The following is a 20,825-nucleotide window of genomic DNA, read 5'->3' on the forward strand; positions in this document are numbered from 1 at the left end:
AAAGGAAGGTGGACAAGAGTTGCCTTCAATCATGATCAAACGTCTCTAGTGTCAATGAACATCAGTGCTTTAAAATGAATTGCTGCACTTGGCAGATGTGGCCGCAGAAGAGGAACATTTTGCCCACTGACATGGCACGTTATCCGAAAGCAAACAAGAAACAGATTTATGAGAGTGTTCTTCCATTCAGTTTTAACAGAGAGCCTCTGATGATTTGTCATGTCATGTCTGAAGAGGAGACTCAATACTGGCTTGGACTCCACATAATCCCATAGCAAATACTTCACAAAAAGGTCTGAGTTTCAGACAGATCTGAGCTTAGTTTTATGGTTTTGTATTAATAGACCTGAAAATTAGCTAAGTAGTATACCAAAATATCACTGAAATACTAAGCTTTTCACAGACTTCTCTGTTAACCTGCCAACTATTTAGTTGAGAACTGTTCATTTTTCTGGAAGCAAAGCTAACGTATATTGTAAAAGCACAGTTCAAGGTGAAGGAAAGGCTGGGAAAGGCGACTATCATCTGCAGTTACAAAACTCCAAGATTTGGCACACACAAACAAATCTGTAAGCAAGTATTCAGTTACATATTAAGCATCTTAAACCAACTCTTTTTCAAAGCTCTGCCTTTCCCAGTGACTGGGGAGTAATTCAACACTGATCAACAGAACAGACATCTCATGTATGAGCAATTATTCTGAATGTACAAATCTGCCTACCTACTGAGTAGCGCATCACCGAGAGCTGTTCATTGCCATCAGTGTGTATTGAAACCAGATCCCTCGTTTCCGCATCCAAAACAAACCACCTAGAGAGAGGAGAATTCCAATGACTATCACTTCCACTAAACAAAAAAAGCAAGTAAAAGAGCAATAATCACTGCCTGCCTTCATCTTCTCATGCTAGTCCCTCAAGGGCAGCACGGTGAACATCTGTTTTTAATGGAACACTTATCTGGTTCACAAAGTGATACAAGTTTCAGCAAAGGATATATAAAACATTCTAAATACAGCCCAATTTTTCCCCCTCCCTTGAACACTATGGTAATCACCAAAACGTCTGCTGGGTGATAAACATGCCACCAGATAGCTGATATGTCTTCCCCGTATCATCCTGAAGCCTTAAGGCTACAGCTGAATTTTAATCTACTACTTATTCCCATTTTGAAGAACAGCTCTGAAACAAAACCTCATCTTTCAATTTGTATGAAGCTAAGGTAAAAAAAAATAAAAATAGAAGCAGTAGGAGCGAGTGGAAAACATTTCCATACTCATTTTAAACACAAAGCATATTCTAATTTGGTATTTCCCCCTCAGTCCTTTCCATTTCTATGAATAATTTTATCAGAGAAGGAATAACCATTTACTGAAATTTGATGGTTCATAACCTAGCTTTTTTTATTATTTCCTGCTTCGATGCTTTATAACTAAGGGAATTAATTGCATTTTTCATTATTTAACAATAACTTTTAACCTGTAGTATTAGTTATGAGACACACGTTAAAAGTTCAGAGAAGCTCACAAAAAATCAAGTGGCCCATACACTGAAATGGCCACTGACAGCAAGACAGGCTAGATCAGTACAACCTGAGCATTTTGCAACCATTCTGATGCCCAATCTAACTCCTAAACACATCAAACATTACCAAAAGACAATGAAAATTTAATAAAAGATATACATAAACATGTATATTATGAAAACGCAAGATGTCAAATGGCTAAATACATTAAAGCTGTACTCAGAATTTTATTTCTTTGCTCTGAACTTCTGATCTCACAACTGTGTGCGTACGCCACAGCTGGGTTTCCATCCCCAGTGGCAAATGGCAAGTTCGCACGCTGTGAGAACGAGTAAGGCAATTCCACACGCTGTCTCATAGTGAACTCAGCAGAACATTGCCAAAGCTGAGACCATTTATGCCATAACAAACTTATAACCTAAAGTAAATTCCAGGAACAACAGCGCACATCACTGCTTTCTACAGATGGAGATGAGATTCCAGCTCATGTTGATCTAGTGTCCAGCAGCTAGGTACCTGGAAAGTAGCCTGGTCCCAATGGCTTAAAACCAGCATGTGGTTAGGGAACCCCAACAAAGAAATTAAACAACATACGCGTAACAAAAACCCGAACTCCACATGCCATGGACTGCTGTATGATCTGCGTGCAAGACAGATGGAACCAGTGGAAAACAGCTAATATGTTTGCATTGGACAGCAGCAGAAACCACACTCAGTGTTTCTCTGCTGTAATCCTCTGCTGAAAGCAGATTTTTGATTTCTTCCAATCTACACACTGAAGCTTTACAGGTTCTCTGAACGCATCAGGAGCTACAAGTTGCTATTCTGCTATTCAGTTCAGACTATACCCCTCTTTGGACCTGCCAAATGCTTCACTAAAACATTACCTGGCTGATAATCCTGAGAGGGGTGTAGATATTAAAGGATAAACCAAAATAAATAATAATAAAAAAAACCCAACCAAAACCACAAAAGGGTTTGACAAGGGGGTAAAAGAGAGGGTACCTATGCCATGTTGTCACTATAGAAAGAAAAACAGTCACTCCATCATGACAGTAAAGCTGTTCTAAAAGTACATCCTGATGGGACACAACAGAAGTGTGAAGAACACACATGGCGTTGAAGTCATCTGGTTTTCAAGAGATATGAGAAGCTGGTCTGAAAGTCAATGCCCCCACTGCCTCATTATTAATTGTGTTTTCCTGAATCCAGCACAAGGTGGAGGCTCCTCACTGCTTCAGCCCAGGCGGGCAACACAAATCTTGGGCATGGACGGCAAAATAGGAGATAGGAAGACCTTTTGTTTTACCAGAAAACTTAAATCTGTTTCTCTAGCAAGACGACACAGCATGATACCTGTTTGTTTATTCTGAGCAGCATAATTGTGATGCCTGGATATAAAAACAGATTATGGGCACAGTAACAACCAAAAGCAGCCTTCTTCCACAGAGTGGATGGATACGGCCTTCCCATGTCCTCCCACAGATGACCGTGCTGCAGCGGACTTCTGCCAGACAGCCAAGGGGAGAGATGAGCACATGTCCCAAAATACACAACCAGGGCAGAGCACAGAGGCTGCTGCAGCAGGGACATGCCTCTTGATCCTGGCCCTTTGAGGCTGTTACCTGAATCAGGCAATCCTCCAGTTAATATTACATAAAATGAAAAATAGCCAAAAGCTAAAACACAACTGGAAAAACATGCAAAAATCTCCTATTTTACTGAAAGCACAGAGGTGGTATTGTGTGATATCAAGCAGAATGCAAAACTGCTGCTCTGAAGAGCGCACATGGAACTTCATTTGGCATTATGAGACAGCATTTTGTGACACCAGTCCTTCTCCAAAAAGTTACCTGAATAAGAGATGTAAACAGCAGTCTTAGTTGACTGAGGAAACAGTGCACTGTGACAATTTTGATATTAATTTAAGAAAGAAAGTGTTGGTCATAGCTAGTTGAGCTGTTCCTTGATGCTTCCACAAGCTGTAATCAGACATACTCTTCTATCTTCCAAAATCTCCCAATGCTGGAGCAAACATTGCAACTGCCACCAAGAAAGCCTGTCTCCATGAAACGTCTCTCCAATCTAGTGGCTACAGCAGCTCACTGGCATGCCCCACACAGGTCCTTCTCACAAACAGCTGGGGTCCTCCTTGAGACTCTGCTTCGGGAGGGGATTCCCTCTAACACGAAGGTATGCAGCATGTGAACGGCAGCTGACCCTGAAAAAGTCCTACAAGGCTGTGAAATGCAAAGTTTGGCTGCCAAGTGTCAACTTCTGATCCGTAGACTGGATGAAACAAACAGATGAATGGTATCCCAGCTGTAAGATAGTAGCTCTTTTGCTTTTTCTGTTTTTTATTGATTTTCTCCCAATTGCTACAGAAGATAACAGAATCAAAGAATCGTAGAATGTTGGATTGGAAGGGACCTTAAAGATCACCTAGTTCCAAACCCCCTGCCGCAGCCAGGGACACCTTCCACTACACCAGGTTGCACAGTGTCTCAATCCACCTGGCCTTGAATGCTTCCAGGGATGGGGCATCCACTACTTCTCTGGGCAACCTGGTCCAGTGCCTCACTGCCCTCAGAGAGAAGAATTTCTTCCTTATATCTAATTGAAATCGATCCCATTTCATTTTAAATCCATGCTTAACTTGTTTGTGAGTTCATGTAGACAGGACAGAACTTCTGCGTTTTCCCATTTATTTTCTTCCCATCCCTTTGCTTTAAAAAAAATACTAATAACCCATCTAAAAATATACATTTTTAGAAACAAACCCCCTTAAACTACTCTCTTTTGGAAAGCAAATTCTGATCCATGACAGTCATTTATTACTGATAATTCACATCTCTGAATGCAGAATTTTTCTGATGAAATCACCAGGAAAACAGTATTCCAAAGTAGAAATATTTTTGCACTTACACTTGCAATTCCCATCTTGCAATTCCCACGTTTAGTTAATACCAAACATTGAACCTATAAGTCACTAATCGGAGTGAACAAACCAACCCATCTTACAAGATTGGTTCCCTGGGATATTTAGACTTCTTCATCTTAATATGACAACAGATGCTGAACTGGTATAAATCTCAATAGCTCTACTGACTGATTTACCGCTTGTGGCTCTGGCTTAGGCTGGTCTTGCCCTCCAGCCTTCAGTTTTCTCAACAACATTAGTATTTTTGTAAGAATCTTATCAGCTGTTTTTTTTTTTCCCCGCAGTGCGCAGCACTCAAGATATTCTACGTGATTAGTCATAGAAAGGTCTATTCCCTGCAAATAATACCACTGGCAGCATGGCAAAAGGATCTGCCATAGTACCTTGAAAAACTCACTTTTCTGGTAGGATTTCTGATTGCCAGCCCTTTTTAGTTTTTTGGCTGTGCGTTTCCAGCAACAGCAGGATCCACAAAAAGTATTAGTTCTCTCCAAACCAGGCTTAATCCCAGAACAATTGATCATCAGGTTACACAGAAGGTATTTAAATAAGTGGTTAACAAAATCTGCAGCAGATCATTTGCAGACAGCCCAAAAAGGGAAATGATAATCCTCATGGGAAGTGGTACGTGAAAGGCACACCAAAACCATGACATGTTGGTTTGATAAAACCACAGCGCTGTTAAACAACAGACAAGAATGGGAAGAGGGATAGAAAATGCAGTTTTCTTCAGATGTCACAAATTTAACCACCAAAACTCAACTTCCTTAACGCTCCATTCCCTACCCATGTCTTACTGAGCTCCATACTGGAAGCTGAGCAGCACTAGAACGACAATAGACAGACACATCCGAGGTTTATCGAACTGTAAACAAATCAGATTAATTTAATATTGGCTTTATGCATTTTGGGCTATGAATTAATTAAGTTATTTAGTAACTTGTTAAGGGCCTGAGACTATTTTCTCTCACACATTAATCGAGATACATCCTGAAGCCCTCATTCCTTGGGAACTCACTCCCTTGGACTCGATTATCCAGCTCAGAAAGCACTGTGTGATGCCGCTGGTTAGGCAGTAAATTTGAAAACTGTTCGTTTATCTTGATTCACATCATACATTTGTACACTTACCAGGCCTCATTTCAATTCAGTTTCACTTGGGTAAAAAAATCAAAACCAAACAAGCCAAGGCCATCATCATAAATTTATCCAACACAGTATGAACCAGTTGCCTCAAGTAATTAAAAAGCACGAATTTAAACTGCAAGTTCTCAACTGACAAAGTAATGTTAAAACGCTCTGGGAGGGGAAAAAATAAAATACAAAAGCAAACACCAGACAACGCTTTGGCTGCTCAATATGCTTTCATTGTGCTTGATGTAATTTCAAAAACGTTCTAGTAACTCAAGAATGTAGCCTGACCTTCTTGCTCTTTTTCCTTGTTTCAAGTGCTATTAGGCCAGTATCTCTGACTCTGTTTAATGAAGGTAGAAACACTTGTTCAATTTAATGCTATAACCTAGAAAGAAATCAAAAATTGGAAAGGTAAAATGTGGAAGCCAAATATACAAGAGCTTAGCAGATTTTTCTTAGGAAGGTAAACCAGGTGTTCTAGCCTGATGTTATATCTACTGAATTTAGTGAGGACTGCATCTTCATCTTGGAGAAGAAAACGCCTTAAAAAGTATTTAAGATTTAGTTTTCCAGGCTAGTTAAAGGGTGTTGTTCATGTTCATCAGTTTTTAAAACCAAACTTTAAATGGGTTTTAGGCATAAAAAAAAAATTCTGGGAGGCAAATTACACCCCTCCCCACTTTTCTTACATGTACTAAGCATTATTCTATCATCGAGGTGTCAAGCATGAGGTATGACCGAAAAAAACAGAATAAAATGCCAGTAGATTTACTATCTGTTACTCTCCCTTTCTAATGCTATTAATACCCCACCTTTTCTTTTTGCTACTTGCTAGAAATCTGTTGCATGGGACTCCTTTCTTGGGAGATAACAGCAAGTCAAGAGTTTGGACATGAATTAAGATAAGTTTTTCCACCACTGAATGAAGCCTGATTAAAGGATTTAGCTTGTGTTTTGATAGCTTCCAAATAAGCTATCAATTGTAAATGAACATGAACAGCTCAATGACACTTCATGGCAGCAGTGCACCATGTTGAACTCCATTCATACAAAACACTAGGCTGTTCACCTTGCCATGTCAATTAGAAGGTTGCAAGTGTGTTTGATTTGAAAGGAGAAAGATCTGTACTGTATCTGTCTTATAAACCAATGTCACACATGCATACAATACTGAAATACATGATTCTAGTAAAGCAAATAAGGAGTGCTCATGGAAACCCTCCCAAAAATAGTTTTAAAAAAAAATTAAAATCAGCATCTGGGCTTTCAATGAAAGAGTAGTTAAAACACCAAAACAGCCTAACAACAGTCAAATGATCCTTCCGACTTCATCTAACCCACCTAAGATCGATCTGTCCCCTTCCCTCAACCTTTTTAGGCTACTTAACCTCAAGCAAAAAGAATAAAAACCAAACGATATATGAACTCCAATATATGAGACCTCTGGTATCAAATCATCTGCTTTAACTTTCACTGTTCAGTCAAAAGGCGTTTACCTGCCCGAGTGTGTTCCTATTGCGACCACTGCTCCGCTGGATGGAAGTCAGCGCAGTGTCCCGGTTCCTGAAGGGAGAGGCACAGACACGTCATTCACCTGCCCACTTCCTTACGGTCAGCACCTCTCCTTCTACCAGAGCTACTCTAAAAGCCAAAGTTGAACTGACACAGTGAAAAACCCGTTAGTTAGCAGCACGCTTACAATCCTCAGGCAGATTTTCTTACACATGTATCGACAGTGACAGGGATTACATTACCTTCTTGCAAGTAAAAAGTCTAAATTTCTCTGTAAAAGGGTACTTTTCATTTGATATTAGGACAGAATTAGCCAAAATATGAAATGAATATGACAGGAAGGAAGGACTTCTAAAGCTAACCTTCCACGTTTGTATTGATACTCTCTTTTGAATTGTTTGAATAATTGGAAAAAAAGTTCAACTCTAATGAGAACAAAGGACTTGGAGTTTTTATTTGACTTGGATTGTTAGAATGGCATCAGACAACAATAACCAGATTACAGTCTAAACAATGTCTGATGAGCCTGGTGAGGTTTATCAAAGCTTCCAAATAGATGTTCTTATTGCCGTAACAACAGGATTTGGTGTCTCTTGCAATCACATGTGACAAGGGTTTCAGAAAATTAATGCTTTTTCCCATTTTCCAACTTTATATTTAACATTAAACAGTTGACAACATCTAGCAGCCTGGTCCATTCTAGTGTGTGGTCCACAGAGTTCCACATACAGACTTGCCTATCTTGGGCACATGTTAAAAATAAATCTTTGAAAGGATGGGATGCAGTCCCCAGAGTTCATCTGTAGTCCCTGGAAAGAAAACACACATGATTTAACAATGAATAAAATAAAGACTCTCTTAACTAACACACCAGCAGAGGAAACCCTTTACATTTTGGGGGTTAAAAAAAAAACAAAAACCAAAAGTTGTGCTCACCTGTACCTCTACTAGGAAACCATCATTAATGTTCCCCGCAAAACAAAGTTTCGTGAAGTACCCACTAAAATTGATCTGCTTTTCCTTCTGCTACTGCTCTAATTGTTCCATACTGGTCAGGAACCTAAGAAAAGAAACATCTGTAAAGCCACATCAGGCATCTTAATATGGTATCCACAAATAGTGCACAATGACAGTACCAGAACTGCACTTCTCTCAGTAAAATAATCTACAATATATACATTAGATCAGGACTTCACCTGAAGCCTACATCATTTATTTGTTCAGTACAGGCATGTACTGACTCCAAAACAACTACAATTATGCCACTTTAACAAGTTTTCAGTAGGAAAAAGGTTACAATTAAATTCCATGGATTTTAAAATGTCAAAATACACTACTAAAAAATGCACTCTACATCCTTGCATCTCAACATATAAGGATAGGAATAATAATATAAGTTACTGTTACTTTGCAAAACACAGAGAAAAAAAATAAAAAAAATCTTGTAGCACACAGATCATTCCCGATATTCTTAATGCTTCCTGATTAACCTTACGCAAAACATTCATGTTTACTCATGTTTGGAGTCAGCAATGACTCCAAATTTTATTGTTTATTGGATGCTTGAATTTTAACACACGGCTTTATTTTACAGTGTGAGATTACTGGTTTTCCAAATGATTTATCTTTAGAAAATACATTAATATTAGCTACACAAGATAGAAAATCCATACAGCCATTGAGAAAGTTGTGTCAGGGTTCTGGCAATATTTCTTAATATAAAAAAAGATTACCTTTAACATAACATCATCAACAAAGGAAAATAGAGTCTCTGATAGGAACAGAGTGTGTTACTCAGGTCTAAGAGTTGTATATGATAGTCAATGCTTACTACTCTCAGCCATGCTTTCTAAAGGTCAATATCAGATTCAAGGTAATAACAAACTGTAGTGGAACTAAATATATATGTTAAGGAAAAAAATGCTGCTATAATGCATATTAGGTAAGTGGAGTAAACCATTATTAGAAGAACTGTTTAAGAAGAATATGTTATTTCAAGAGGTCATCTTATTGTCAGGAAAAAAAAAAAAAAGTGTTTTAAATCTAGAGTGTACAACTTTTTTGCAGTTCATTCCCATTTACCTGGCATTGCGATATGGCCAATCACAAAGACATACATACTCACTAAACACCTGTCTTAGGTTAAAGTCAAAACAAGTTCCCCAACATAGCTCTTACCTTCTTACAGAGTACCATATGTATCCTACCTATTGTTGTCTTATGTAAAAAATTATATAAAACCCCCTCAAATACTGGTAACACTGTAAAAAAAAAAAAAAAGACAAATACAAGAAACTAAGGGCGGGCTTGGAGGAAAAAAAAACCCTTACAATTTCTGTTCATTTAAACAGAAGAGAACTGAAGCTTAACATAGGTTCATTTATAAGCTGAAAATTTAAACACTTATAAGAAAACACCATCACCCACTTAAAAAGACAGCAACCAGAAGATATTCTGTCATTCTAACTACTGATTCTCCAAACGGTGCGGAGGGCTCCATCTTGCTAGTCAATACATTGCCCAAGGCAAATTTCCTTGTCACTCCTGCTTTCTTACCTCAATTTCCCTTTCGGGATTCAAATCATGATCCCACAGGATGATCTTTCGGTCTTTCCCACCTCCAGTTAGCAGCATGCCGTTCCTCATTTGGCAGAGTGTGAACACACTGCCATCGTGAGCTTTGATTTGTCTGCTTATCTGATATACCCCTACATGCACAAAAGAAAATAATAAGGAACACTACTTGTTTTTTCATCTGGGGTTTACAAGAAGCTGTGCCTTTTGGCAGAAGAATAAAGTAACAGCATATAATAATTAACTACATTTGGACTGTCAGGCTATTAGTATTGCATCAGTATTGCAAACACAAGGTGGTAGTGTTTTCTTACAGGATAAAAAGATAAAACAAAGGGTCTGCCTTTCTGAATACCAACTGTTTTGAGATTGATTGTCCTACAACTTGTGAAGGCAAGAACAACAACTATTTGCAAAATGCCTTCATTTCTGTGCTATCCAAGGGAACGCAGTTTTTCCAGATGCAAGAGAAACTGTCCTTTAGAGTCAATAAATATTTAGCAAGTCATTATTAGAAAAGAATTAAAGTTATTTTATTAAAAGAAACTCAAAGACTTGTTGTCTATAGCCTTATGGGAATAAAAAGCAAATTATTTATAGCAAAGTTTCCAGGATGCATGAACATAGTATCTAATGCTGGATGTTGTCTCACTTAAAAATAGTATAACCAGCACTTGGCATCTATCGATATAGCAGTCTACCCAAGGAAAACACCAGGAAGAACGAAACAGAGATGAGACAACTGAACAACAAAGGTGGCAAAGGAAGCCTTTCACATCTTAATCAGGTCTTCATGTCAAAAGAACTGCTGTAGGAAATTAATATTTAAAAAAAAAAAAATCAGGATTCTGGTGCTTTGAGACTCACATATTTTCAAATAGCAATCACAGTAAAAGCCTAAAACACCACCCAAGTAAGTACCAGCTTAACTTTGCTGACTCTGCCTATGGCTTAAGCCAGTTCAAGTCAGCATGTTCTCACACTGTGAAAAAGAGTTTGAAATCAAGTCCTGTCAACAATCTAATGTGATAAACCAATTAAAGGACCTCATATTTAATTAAATCAATGTAATTTAATGTTCTGTTTGGTATCTGTTAAGATTGTACTGGGAAAAGGTAATTTTTGCAGAAGAACTTCAAAATTAAACATCAGATAATTTGTTAAAATACTTTTCCATTGCAGTTAGCTTGAAAGACAAGAAAAAGATTTACCTACAAAACCAGACTTACTGTTAAAAATTTACTTTTTACATGAAAGTCTTCCTGGCATATCAATTTAAACCAGAGTGTTTGAAATAGCTGCCAAGTAAAATAAATTATCCTTGAACTTGTAAGTCACCTTAGGGCTCAGCTGTGCCAGGTCTTCATATGTTGGATAACAAATCATTTTCCTTCCTGTTTTACAAAAGCTTTGCCCTAAAGAGTAACTTTAACCCAAACTTCAAATAAGATGGGTTTCAAAGTATATTTTACAGTCAAGACTTGAGTATTTGCTAAACCAGATACTGTTATTTGCTAACTGGTACAACTATGTGTTATACTTTTCCTTCACATACAAGTCCTATCAACATCAGCTTCAACACTTAATGGTATTCCTCTGAGACTAAGAATGGTACAACATAAACCTTAGGAGGCAAAAGTAGCCTGCAGAATTCTCAAACTGATCCTACAGCCTTTTTCAAAACACAGGATGAAAGGAAAGCTGATTAACTGTACATTTTTAAAATGCAAAACACTTAGATAAAGTAGTTTTCATTCACTTTGGGCATAGTCTCATTAATTATTGAGAAACTCTAGATTGCTATTAAGTCAGCAAATTCATGAGACTCGAAAGAGTTTAGTACCACCTGTTGATAACAGGAAGCGTACACCCTTAGTCAGGTCTGTTTCCCTATTCCCCTTCTAATGCAATCCTTTATGTCTGTCCTCTACAGATTATCGAAAACCTGTGATTAACTGTGAATGTATCCTACCTTTAGGTCCTTTTCCTGGAGTAGATTCTACAGTAGTTTTGCCCCATATAAGTATTATGCCACCTGAGTCTCCAGTGAGCACATCGCCATTTCCCAAAAAAGCCAAACACTGAACAAATTTGGGTTTTTCATATTTCTGAAACAAAATAAGCAAAAGAAAGGGATAACTGCTTGTACTCTTGATGTAATTAGTATAATGTATTCACACCCATAATTAGTATAATGTATTCACACCCACACACTCTGCATACACATAAGCAGAATTTAACCCTTTGTTTGTTTACGTCTCTGCTCAAACAGAACACGGTAACAACAGAGAAAATTTATAGAAAGTGTGAGCAGATCACACCACTGATTTAAAACTGACCTGGTATCACAACATTCTTACCCCAAATATCCCTTGCTTCCTTGATAATGAATTGCCACTCCAGGTCCAGAAAAATATATGAGATTTGCCACATGTTATTATGGTATTTGCATCAGTTGGATGGAATTCTACAGCAAGAACAACTTCATTTGTAGTCTGAAATAATAACAGAAGTAATATTTATCCAGATGGGACATTAACTACTAAAAACACATGTAAAATCCCAAGTTTCAGAAGAGAGACATGAGGAACTAGACAGCTCATTGTATGCTTGAAAGAATCTGTAAGTGTTCTGCACTCAATCAACTGTCTGAATGACCGCACATAACGTTTTGTATGTATTGATTTTTTTACATTCTAAGAGATCTTTATAAAACTTCAGTAGAAAAGCCAAGGTTTTACATTCACTTTTTAAATCACAAAAGCTTCTGCTCTCTGGAACAACTAAGACTTCTGCCATGGAAAGTGAATGATGTATAAAGACACTTTTTGGGTTGAAAACCCCGCTTAGTCTTTACACAGACTAGTTTGCTATCCTGTGTAACAAAGCTGTGACAGCGAACATAGTAGGATTATATCCATCATTCTCTTTCTGAAATTCCATAAAAATTCCTTTGGGTTCTTTCTTCCTCTCCTTTCCTCCTCACGAAGAAGAAAAAAACCCAACATCTGCATAACTCAAAACTCTGAAACATAGGGTCCCACCTTTGTATTTTTACTGGCTGCATATACTGTTACTGACTTACTAACACCTCAGTGAATATTTCATCCTTTACCAGTAGATTTTACAAACATAAACTGACTGGCATTTATCCAACTTCTAATGTATATTCAAATGAACTGTCTTTGAAGGCAATCTCCTGGAGCCAATGACTCTACAAAACACTTAAGTAAATGCATCAATGCATTTACTTCTATGGGATTTAAGCTCATGCTTTAAAGGAGTACACTTAAAACTGCTGCTGAATCAGCACCTGTGGGAGTACTCTTTCCCCGCTCCACCACTTTTGGCTCACTTTTACGAAAGTAACCTTCTTAAGTTTCACTTTTTGTTGATGGCCTCTTTATTGAATTATGCTGCTCACATACAATTTCCTCCACGAGTGGATCTGTTATATCCATAAATCATATGGAAACTACGGACTGAAAAATTTAATCAAGTTCAGCTTCTGTTTTGCACTCTAGCTCAAGGGATGAAACATCACCTATCAAGGAAAGTGCTTAAGATACTGCAAGATCAAGTCCCAAATGTAAGTACTGAAGGGCAAGCTGTCCCTGCCAAATCATTTTTAGTCAATTCTGAAACACCAAGGAACTCCCTGGAGAGTGAAAATAGTCAAAACATAATGTCAACAAAATGGGAAATACAAGGCCTATGCCAAATAGCTTCACATTAAATATCAGCAAGGAAATTAAAATACTGATGTAGAATTATATTAAAACTTACAGAACGGAATATAATTTGTATTGGCCAACATAATTTAAAGAAAATGGGTCAAACCAAACTGATTCTGTTATATGAAATTGCAGGTTTTTAATCATATAGACATATATGCTTGTAGAATATTCCACTTGCTGACTAATGATTAAAAAAAATTAAAAATACTCAGTTTTACATCCATGTAATATCTCCTTTCTTGATATTGTATAATGCAAAGCAAGATGTCTCAAAATATGGACTTCAACAGCAAGTTGTTATTGGATTGGGTATTTCCAGTGGAATCAACGTTACACGAACATCGAGCGCAACACCTCTGAACGCTTCTCATCAATCAGAAATTTAGAAGGTTACAAAAGAAAAAGGAAAGCAGACGAGATTGCAATCTAAAAGTACTAATGGACTTCAGATGAGAAGAGACATACGTAACGAGAATCAATGTTTGGAACTCGATTCAGGCAAAAATGAAAATAAGGAAATGTCTAAAAGTTTTTTTCGTTTGTTTGGTTTCAATAAACCAACTACAGACTGAATTAGCACTTCAGTTTCTTAAAGTTCCTAAATTTATTTTTTAAAAATTACGACAATATTAGAAAATTGCTTTATTTGGATTGGTTCTTCAGGATGAGTAAAATGTAATTATAAGTGCTCCAACATTCAAAACCTTCCAATGTACAAGTTAAGAACACATTTCTTTTGTGCCTTACATACAGTCAGCAGTACTAAACATTACAATTTCCAAGTAAGATCAAATGTGTGTCTCTCAAACTGTTGTATTTATGGGAATAAAACCACTAGTATTTCAGAATATTAATTTGTGCAATAATTACCTTTATTTCTGCTATTTTGATTTCCTCTGCCAATCCCACACAGTGAGCATATGCTCATTAGAGTCGTCAATTACACACAAATGAGTACCAGAATCCTAATGGAAAAAGAAAAAAAGAAGTGCTGACAAAGTACTCTCATATCCCATTCAGAAATAGTAAAATACAGTAGTATTTTAAAAAACCACATAGGTACAAACATAAATTAACCAAGTCCTTTTAAAGTACTTATAAGCTCGATATATCTGGTATTTTCCTTTTCTCTTAATGACAGACATAGATTTTTGCATAATCTGACAAAAAAAAAATGTCCATGCTTCAATAATATTCTAGGAAAGCTTTAGAAGCATCTTACCACGTCTTTCCCTTTTAGTTTGTTTTTTTGTTTGTTTGGAGTATTTTTTCTTTCTTGTTTGCAATATCACGTTAGTAGCAGAGAGGTTTCTCCCTTTTTCTATTTCACAATATTTTGTTTTTCCTCAGGTCTCAGAGGACAGACACGCAGCTTGTATTTTTTTCTTAAATGTCACCATCACATACACACAACTTTAAATTATCAATTTTGTAAGCACATCTCACTTTTTCCTTATGGAGCATTAAGTACCAGCAGTTTTAACATGTAGCTGGTAAAACTGCAGCAAAGGTAACACTTTCTGAATAAAATGATGCTTACAGAGCAGAAGACTGGCATCTACAGGATTAAATAAGTGGAACAGCTTACTCTGAACAATTTTACAACAAAAATGGTAAATGGGGCTATGCGGAATTAAAGAAGCAGAGAGAAAATCTAAGCACAAAACCATACTTATTCACAGCAACACATACTTGCACAAATCAGTTGTTTCAAGGACATGTGTAGAAAGATTTGGAGGAGGCCTTATTTATTTTAAAGTTGATTCTTGCAGTTCAACCGCATTCTCTAACAAATTATGAAAATAGAGGTGGCTGAAATTTTTATTCTCAAATACTATTATGAGCAGTAATATGCAAATATACATGTCAATTATTAATGCTGAAGACAGCATTGGTGATATACACCAATCTCTTGCATGGGTTAATGAAATTACGTTGTAAAAACAGTTCTACACACCGTACATTCCCTGAAGTGAAGAATCACATGAGAGTGTAATAACAGATTAAAATCAGTTTCAGCTGCAAAACAGAACTAATAAAAACTGAAATCTAGTCTTCAATTCCTTAGTGTTTTTGTTTGTTTGTTTGTTTTGTTTTTAAAATGATGGAACATGTATTTATTCACCTTGAAAAAAAAACATATCTGAGTTTAAAAAGTTCTATTGGTTTGTTAGAGTGAGAGGAATGACAGTACTCTTCTCACATTATTCTGTTTTATTTATGCTACTGCCTATTTGAAAGAAAATTTTTAAAAGCCCAAAATTATTTTATTTACTGTAAGACAAAACCTAGCTATAACTAACCTAGCATCATTTCAACGCTAAGTGAAGCTGCAGCAACAGAGGTGTAAGCATTTATTTCAACAGGTTGTCCAGTGAGACTGTTGAGTGTCCATCCTTGGAGATACCCAGAACCCTGTTGGACACAGCCCTGAGCAGCCTGCCTCTGCTGAGCCTGCTGTGAGCAGGACAGTGGTGATCTCCAGACATCCTGTTCAACCTCAGCTGTCCTGTGAATCTCTTTCCTCTATTAACAAAATACAGCAGACTTTCTTTTTCTGCTTTTTTTTATTTTTTCACATATATTAATTCTTCTTGCTGGCATGCAAGCATCACAACCTGGGTTTTCAGGAGGTCTGATATGTCTCAGTGCTTTGGCAAAAATACAAAGGCAGCTTAAAGATTAAAATGTACACATATTTTACAAAAAAAATTAAGTCATTGCCACTTTTGAACTGAGAACTTTATCAATACCAAGTAGCACATCCCCATTTGCTACTGATTTTTCTGCTAAATTCTGTGGGCCTAGTAACAAGACTTCTATTTTCTTTTCTATGTAAAAGTAGAGGTACAAATTAAGCAAATTATTCATCAGGAAAAAAAAACAGCACAAGATAATGTTTTTTTTTTTTCATTTCCTGTTGGTGGATAAAAACCTACTCCAGCTGTGCAAGCTGAAAATCTACCCTTTCTATCAGAACTCATTAAAATTTGTGTTCATGAACCTCACTACAACTTGTTTTTAACATTCAAACAAAAAAAAAAAGCCCCTCTCAAACAAAACCAAACCCCAGCACAGACATCAATTTCTAGCTGAGGCTTTTCTTGACTGTTATTTATTCACTGTGCTAGTTTGTTACCGCAATTTTACATGTGCAATTTCCTGTTTTTCCAGCTAACTCACTGTCAGCTGGTTTTATAAAGTATACACAAACTTTACTGACACACTTTAATACCAAAATGGATCAGCTAGACAACCACGTACAAAAATCTCCAGAAATTTCCTTCCCTTTTACATAGGATTGGATAAATTTGTTAAACACATCAAGTAATCACACCCATCTTACCGCTTTTGAAAATCCAAGCACCCCACTCCACGTTCAAAAGTCCCGAGGCCGATAACCTGCAGCGTCACCAGGCTCACCGAGTCCCATACTCTAACATGGGGCTGCAGAGGCTGCGTGAAAAAGCAATGGGACAAACAGCGTCATCAACGGTGAAAGCATCATATGCAGGCATCAAGTTTTGTAAGCAGACACTACCTGAATTACAAACTGCAGACCAAAATGCAGGATGACCTGTGCTAATGATGCCACTGGATAGTATCTCGAAGCTCAAAAGGTGAGTCAAGACAATCTTGTTCCCAGTGTCTGGGCTACGAACAGGCAGCGGTGCCGTCAAGGCAAGAAATTAAGCATGGTGGCATTTGGCAGTTGCGAAAATAAGTCACTGCACAAATAATGGAAGAGTCATCTTGCATTTTAGACCTCAGACTTAGTAATCTTATGCAACAACTGAAAATAATGATCAAACCCTGTGGTTTTTTTTTATATATAAAGCAGGAAAAAAAATAATAATAAAAAAAATCCCTGGTGCACTGAGTCCTCTAACCATCACTAACTACTCAGTGAAAATATCCACAGTTATATTTCATACGAGTACTACCCCAAACCAACTTGGTTCATAAATGTGAAACGATCACAAATCAAGCAGAAATTAAGTGGGTTTAAGGACACCATTCACCATTGAAAGTGACAATAAATCACCCCACTGATGGAAAATCAAACCAACCAGCCCTAACCAGAGATTCAACAAATGTTCAGAGGCAATCATAACAATATCTATACAAAAAACCCCACATAAATTTCTAACAAAATCTAAGAAATCAAGTTGAACATCTGCGTCAGAGTTATATTTAATGTGCTTCTACGCTTCATAGTATCTGTCTTCTTTTTTTCCCCTGTCTACAACTTCATGAAGACAATCCAATTATTCAAATTCTGACAGAGTTCACAAACAGCCAGGGACAAGAGAATTTAAATGCACTTTCCTCTCAAACGAGGAGGTTTGTAGAAAAGCTTGACGCACCTTCCACGAATTCTAAAAGCTGGATTCCCCTTCGATGAAGCCTTAAGAGTACACTGACCCACAGAAGTGGGGACTTGTTCTCCTCTGGGAGAAGACTTATTGAAAGAAATGTGACAGAAATGATGTGGCCTTATAAATCAATTACAAGCTTCACATTTGTTTGCAGAATTAAAATTGAGTTTCCTATGTCAAGATAAAGGACTTTATGAGCTTCTGCTCTTTTGATATATGGCTAATTGCTTAGTTATTACTGTCTTTTGCTAGAGATATAGGCTGTTACCTTAGAAACAGCAAAATATCTTAGTAAATGCCGTGCATAAAATAAACTGCAAACAGAAGGTGATGATGAGATTATTTTTTTTTTAAAAAGAAACAAAACACTTTTCCCTGATTTTCAAAACAAGATACTACTGCTCAACAGCTCTATTACTTACCCTTCCATCTTTATCCACTCCAGCTAACTGTCCTGTTGCAATTCTAATTTTGTCTGGATGAACTGCAAGACTAAGACAGACAGAAATATGACTTGCTTTTGCTGTCATAGGTCTTCAAAATTGAGAGGTTTTTTTGTAAATTTTTTTTTTCTTTCTCAACAGAAGCCCATGAAGACACTTACGATCCTAAATCCCACTTTTAATGAGACAGCTTGAATGTTTTTTCATCAGACTATTTCATTACACACTGTACTAATAGTTGATCAGGCTCTTTCGATGGCTGCTGGCACACAACCAGGAGTGCCGGAAGAGCCACCTTCACATGTGCTCTGACAAATTTGAAGTTTGCACTATAATCGGGAGTCCACTGGAACAAAATACACATTGTCTCATGATGAACTTCCTACATGTAGTTATGTGTCATATTTATAAACACTACAGCATGTTTTATGCCTAAACCTACACATAGCATGAGCTTGGCAAAAAACAGCAGAAAAGTTGGCTGAGGGCTTGTGCAGCCAAGAGTTGAGGATTACTGCCACCTGAAATGAGTACTGATGTAATTGTACTAACGAAATTCTCCAGTATGGTGCACTACTAGTGTGAGTAAAAATCTGCTTTTGCTTATCACATTTTTCTTTGGAACTGACATGAAAAAACAGTGCAATTACAGGGTACACATCTTTTTAGTCCTACAGATTTTTTGACTGACCTTCTTACTTGCTTTCTCTGTAAAATTACAAAGGTGAAGAAAGGCATTGAAACAGGATAGGGGGAGCAGGGTGGGGAGCCTGATGAGGTAAGTGATGGACACCGAAAACATTTAAAATTCAGTCGAGCTTTTGGAATGAAAGTGAAGAACACAAGACTGACAGCATTCCTCCCACAGCAAGCAATTACAGTTATCAAAGCATAGCCAGGAGAAAAGAGGTTTAGATGGCAGCTCTTCTCCATTCAGGTACAGTAGGGACCTTATGCTCACTACTCTTCAGACTAACATCGTAAAGTCAGCAACTGCCTTTGCACCCACAATGACATCGGCTTCAATTTCCCTACTTCTCTGTTTTGTTTTGAAAACTTCTTTCTAATTTCCTAGACAGTCTTAAAACTCGGATGGGGTATCTATTAAAAAATGAGAAAATTGTTGCTCAGTTTTCTATTTGGTTTTCCATGTCTCCTTTAAGACTACACCTTTGCCATACTGCCTGTAAATCATTGATTTACAATTACGCTGATGACAAATTTTAATTTCTGGGACATCTATTTAGAATAATTTACCCAAAGATCCTTTCTCTAATCCTGCACTCTTAGATTGTCTATATATCCTGTTGTTCCACACTTAAGCCAGAAACCCTGAGCTAGCATGGACTGTTCCAGCACTGTTCATTTGTGCAGTGTTTACTACAGTGAAATCTACTGGGACTGACAAAATAGAAAATAACTACAATTATGATGACATTAATGAGCTCTCATGTACAGTAGGAGAGAATGAAAAAATACACTTCTGTATTATTTCACTCATACTTACATGCAAATGTTATATACTAACCATTTAACACAATCCGTATGACCCAAGTAGTGTCGCTGGGTTCTCTCCTCATAGTTAAATAGTACCACCACTGATGCTATGAAATATACAATTTCTCCAGTAGGAAGGAGGTAAACGTTGGCTCGACAGTCTCTTCCACGATACCCATATCTATATATATTTTTTTTTTCAAGTCAAGGTTTTCATAATCACTGTATATCAGAAAAAAAAAACCACAATTTTTTTTTTTTTCCTTAAAGGATTCTTGGGGAGCTCACACGTCAGCAAATGCTCTTTATGTTTTTCCTCTAGGACTATAGAACAATTTCAGTAACACAGTTTAAAAAAAACAAACCAAAACAAATCCCATACAATTCAATCTTGGAAAAAAAAATGCCTTAAAAAGTGATGCTCATTGATGTTAAGAATAAAGTATATAAGGCAAACTGGAAGCAAAACAAATACAGTGTTGTCGTTTTACAAGAACTTCCATGTGAAGGTAACAGCAAGACTTATTGCTCTAACATTTTTCACAGCAACAGAGCTGTGTGTCTGCACCCCGGGCATCACAGTATTACTTCCATTTGGCCTTTTAAAACAAGTGTGTGAAAATTCCTAATACCCTTCAGAAAAAGGCAAGCTTCTGCACAGCAGCTGCCAAGTTCAGGAAATATTTCTTTAGACTGTTTTAGAGTATTTTTAAAATAAACAAAATTCAAAAGGAACTGACACAGTGACAAATATTCTATTCAAATCCATCAAAAATACATAAAAGAGATGACTTTTCTAGGAAATCTCCATGACTCCTAATGACATGCAGAAGTTTACACACTGCAAGCCAGTCTTGATTAGCAGTAATCAAACATTATTAGGATTCATATTTTTTTTTTAAACAGGTGCAATTTTCTTCATCTAGGCTATTAATGTGGCTGGCTGCCTGTATTTCAGTTCCCAGGGTCACTATGTACAACTTCATTACTCAGACTTTAATGGTAGCTCTGTAGCCTCCAAAAATATAATTTTCCTGTTATGTCGTGCACTTCAGAGAGTTCTGTGCTTCAATGCCAACTAATACAC

At 37.1% G+C, this 20,825-nt stretch overlaps 1 protein-coding gene across 1 annotated transcript in view; it reads right to left on the minus strand.

The window, feature by feature from the left end:
- The window catches only part of EML4 (EMAP like 4), a 37,290-nt gene that overhangs the window by 11,997 nt on the left and 4,468 nt on the right, over positions 1-20,825 (minus strand). Inside the window, 17 exon segments of the mRNA XM_086626221.1 lie at positions 722-810; positions 7,093-7,129; positions 7,132-7,159; positions 7,788-7,894; positions 7,897-7,917; positions 8,029-8,073; positions 8,076-8,111; positions 8,114-8,168; positions 9,665-9,816; positions 11,655-11,790; positions 12,043-12,177; positions 14,290-14,303; positions 14,306-14,384; positions 15,377-15,386; positions 16,766-16,875; positions 18,221-18,290; positions 19,770-19,919. Of these exon segments, the coding sequence (XP_086482347.1) occupies positions 722-810; positions 7,093-7,129; positions 7,132-7,159; positions 7,788-7,894; positions 7,897-7,917; positions 8,029-8,073; positions 8,076-8,111; positions 8,114-8,168; positions 9,665-9,816; positions 11,655-11,790; positions 12,043-12,177; positions 14,290-14,303; positions 14,306-14,384; positions 15,377-15,386; positions 16,766-16,875; positions 18,221-18,290; positions 19,770-19,919 (1,274 nt within the window).

The sequence above is a fragment of the Tauraco erythrolophus genome, chromosome 2 (assembly GCF_009769465.1).
Source record: "Tauraco erythrolophus isolate bTauEry1 chromosome 2, bTauEry1.pri, whole genome shotgun sequence".
NCBI classification, from domain to species: Eukaryota; Metazoa; Chordata; class Aves; order Musophagiformes; family Musophagidae; genus Tauraco; species Tauraco erythrolophus.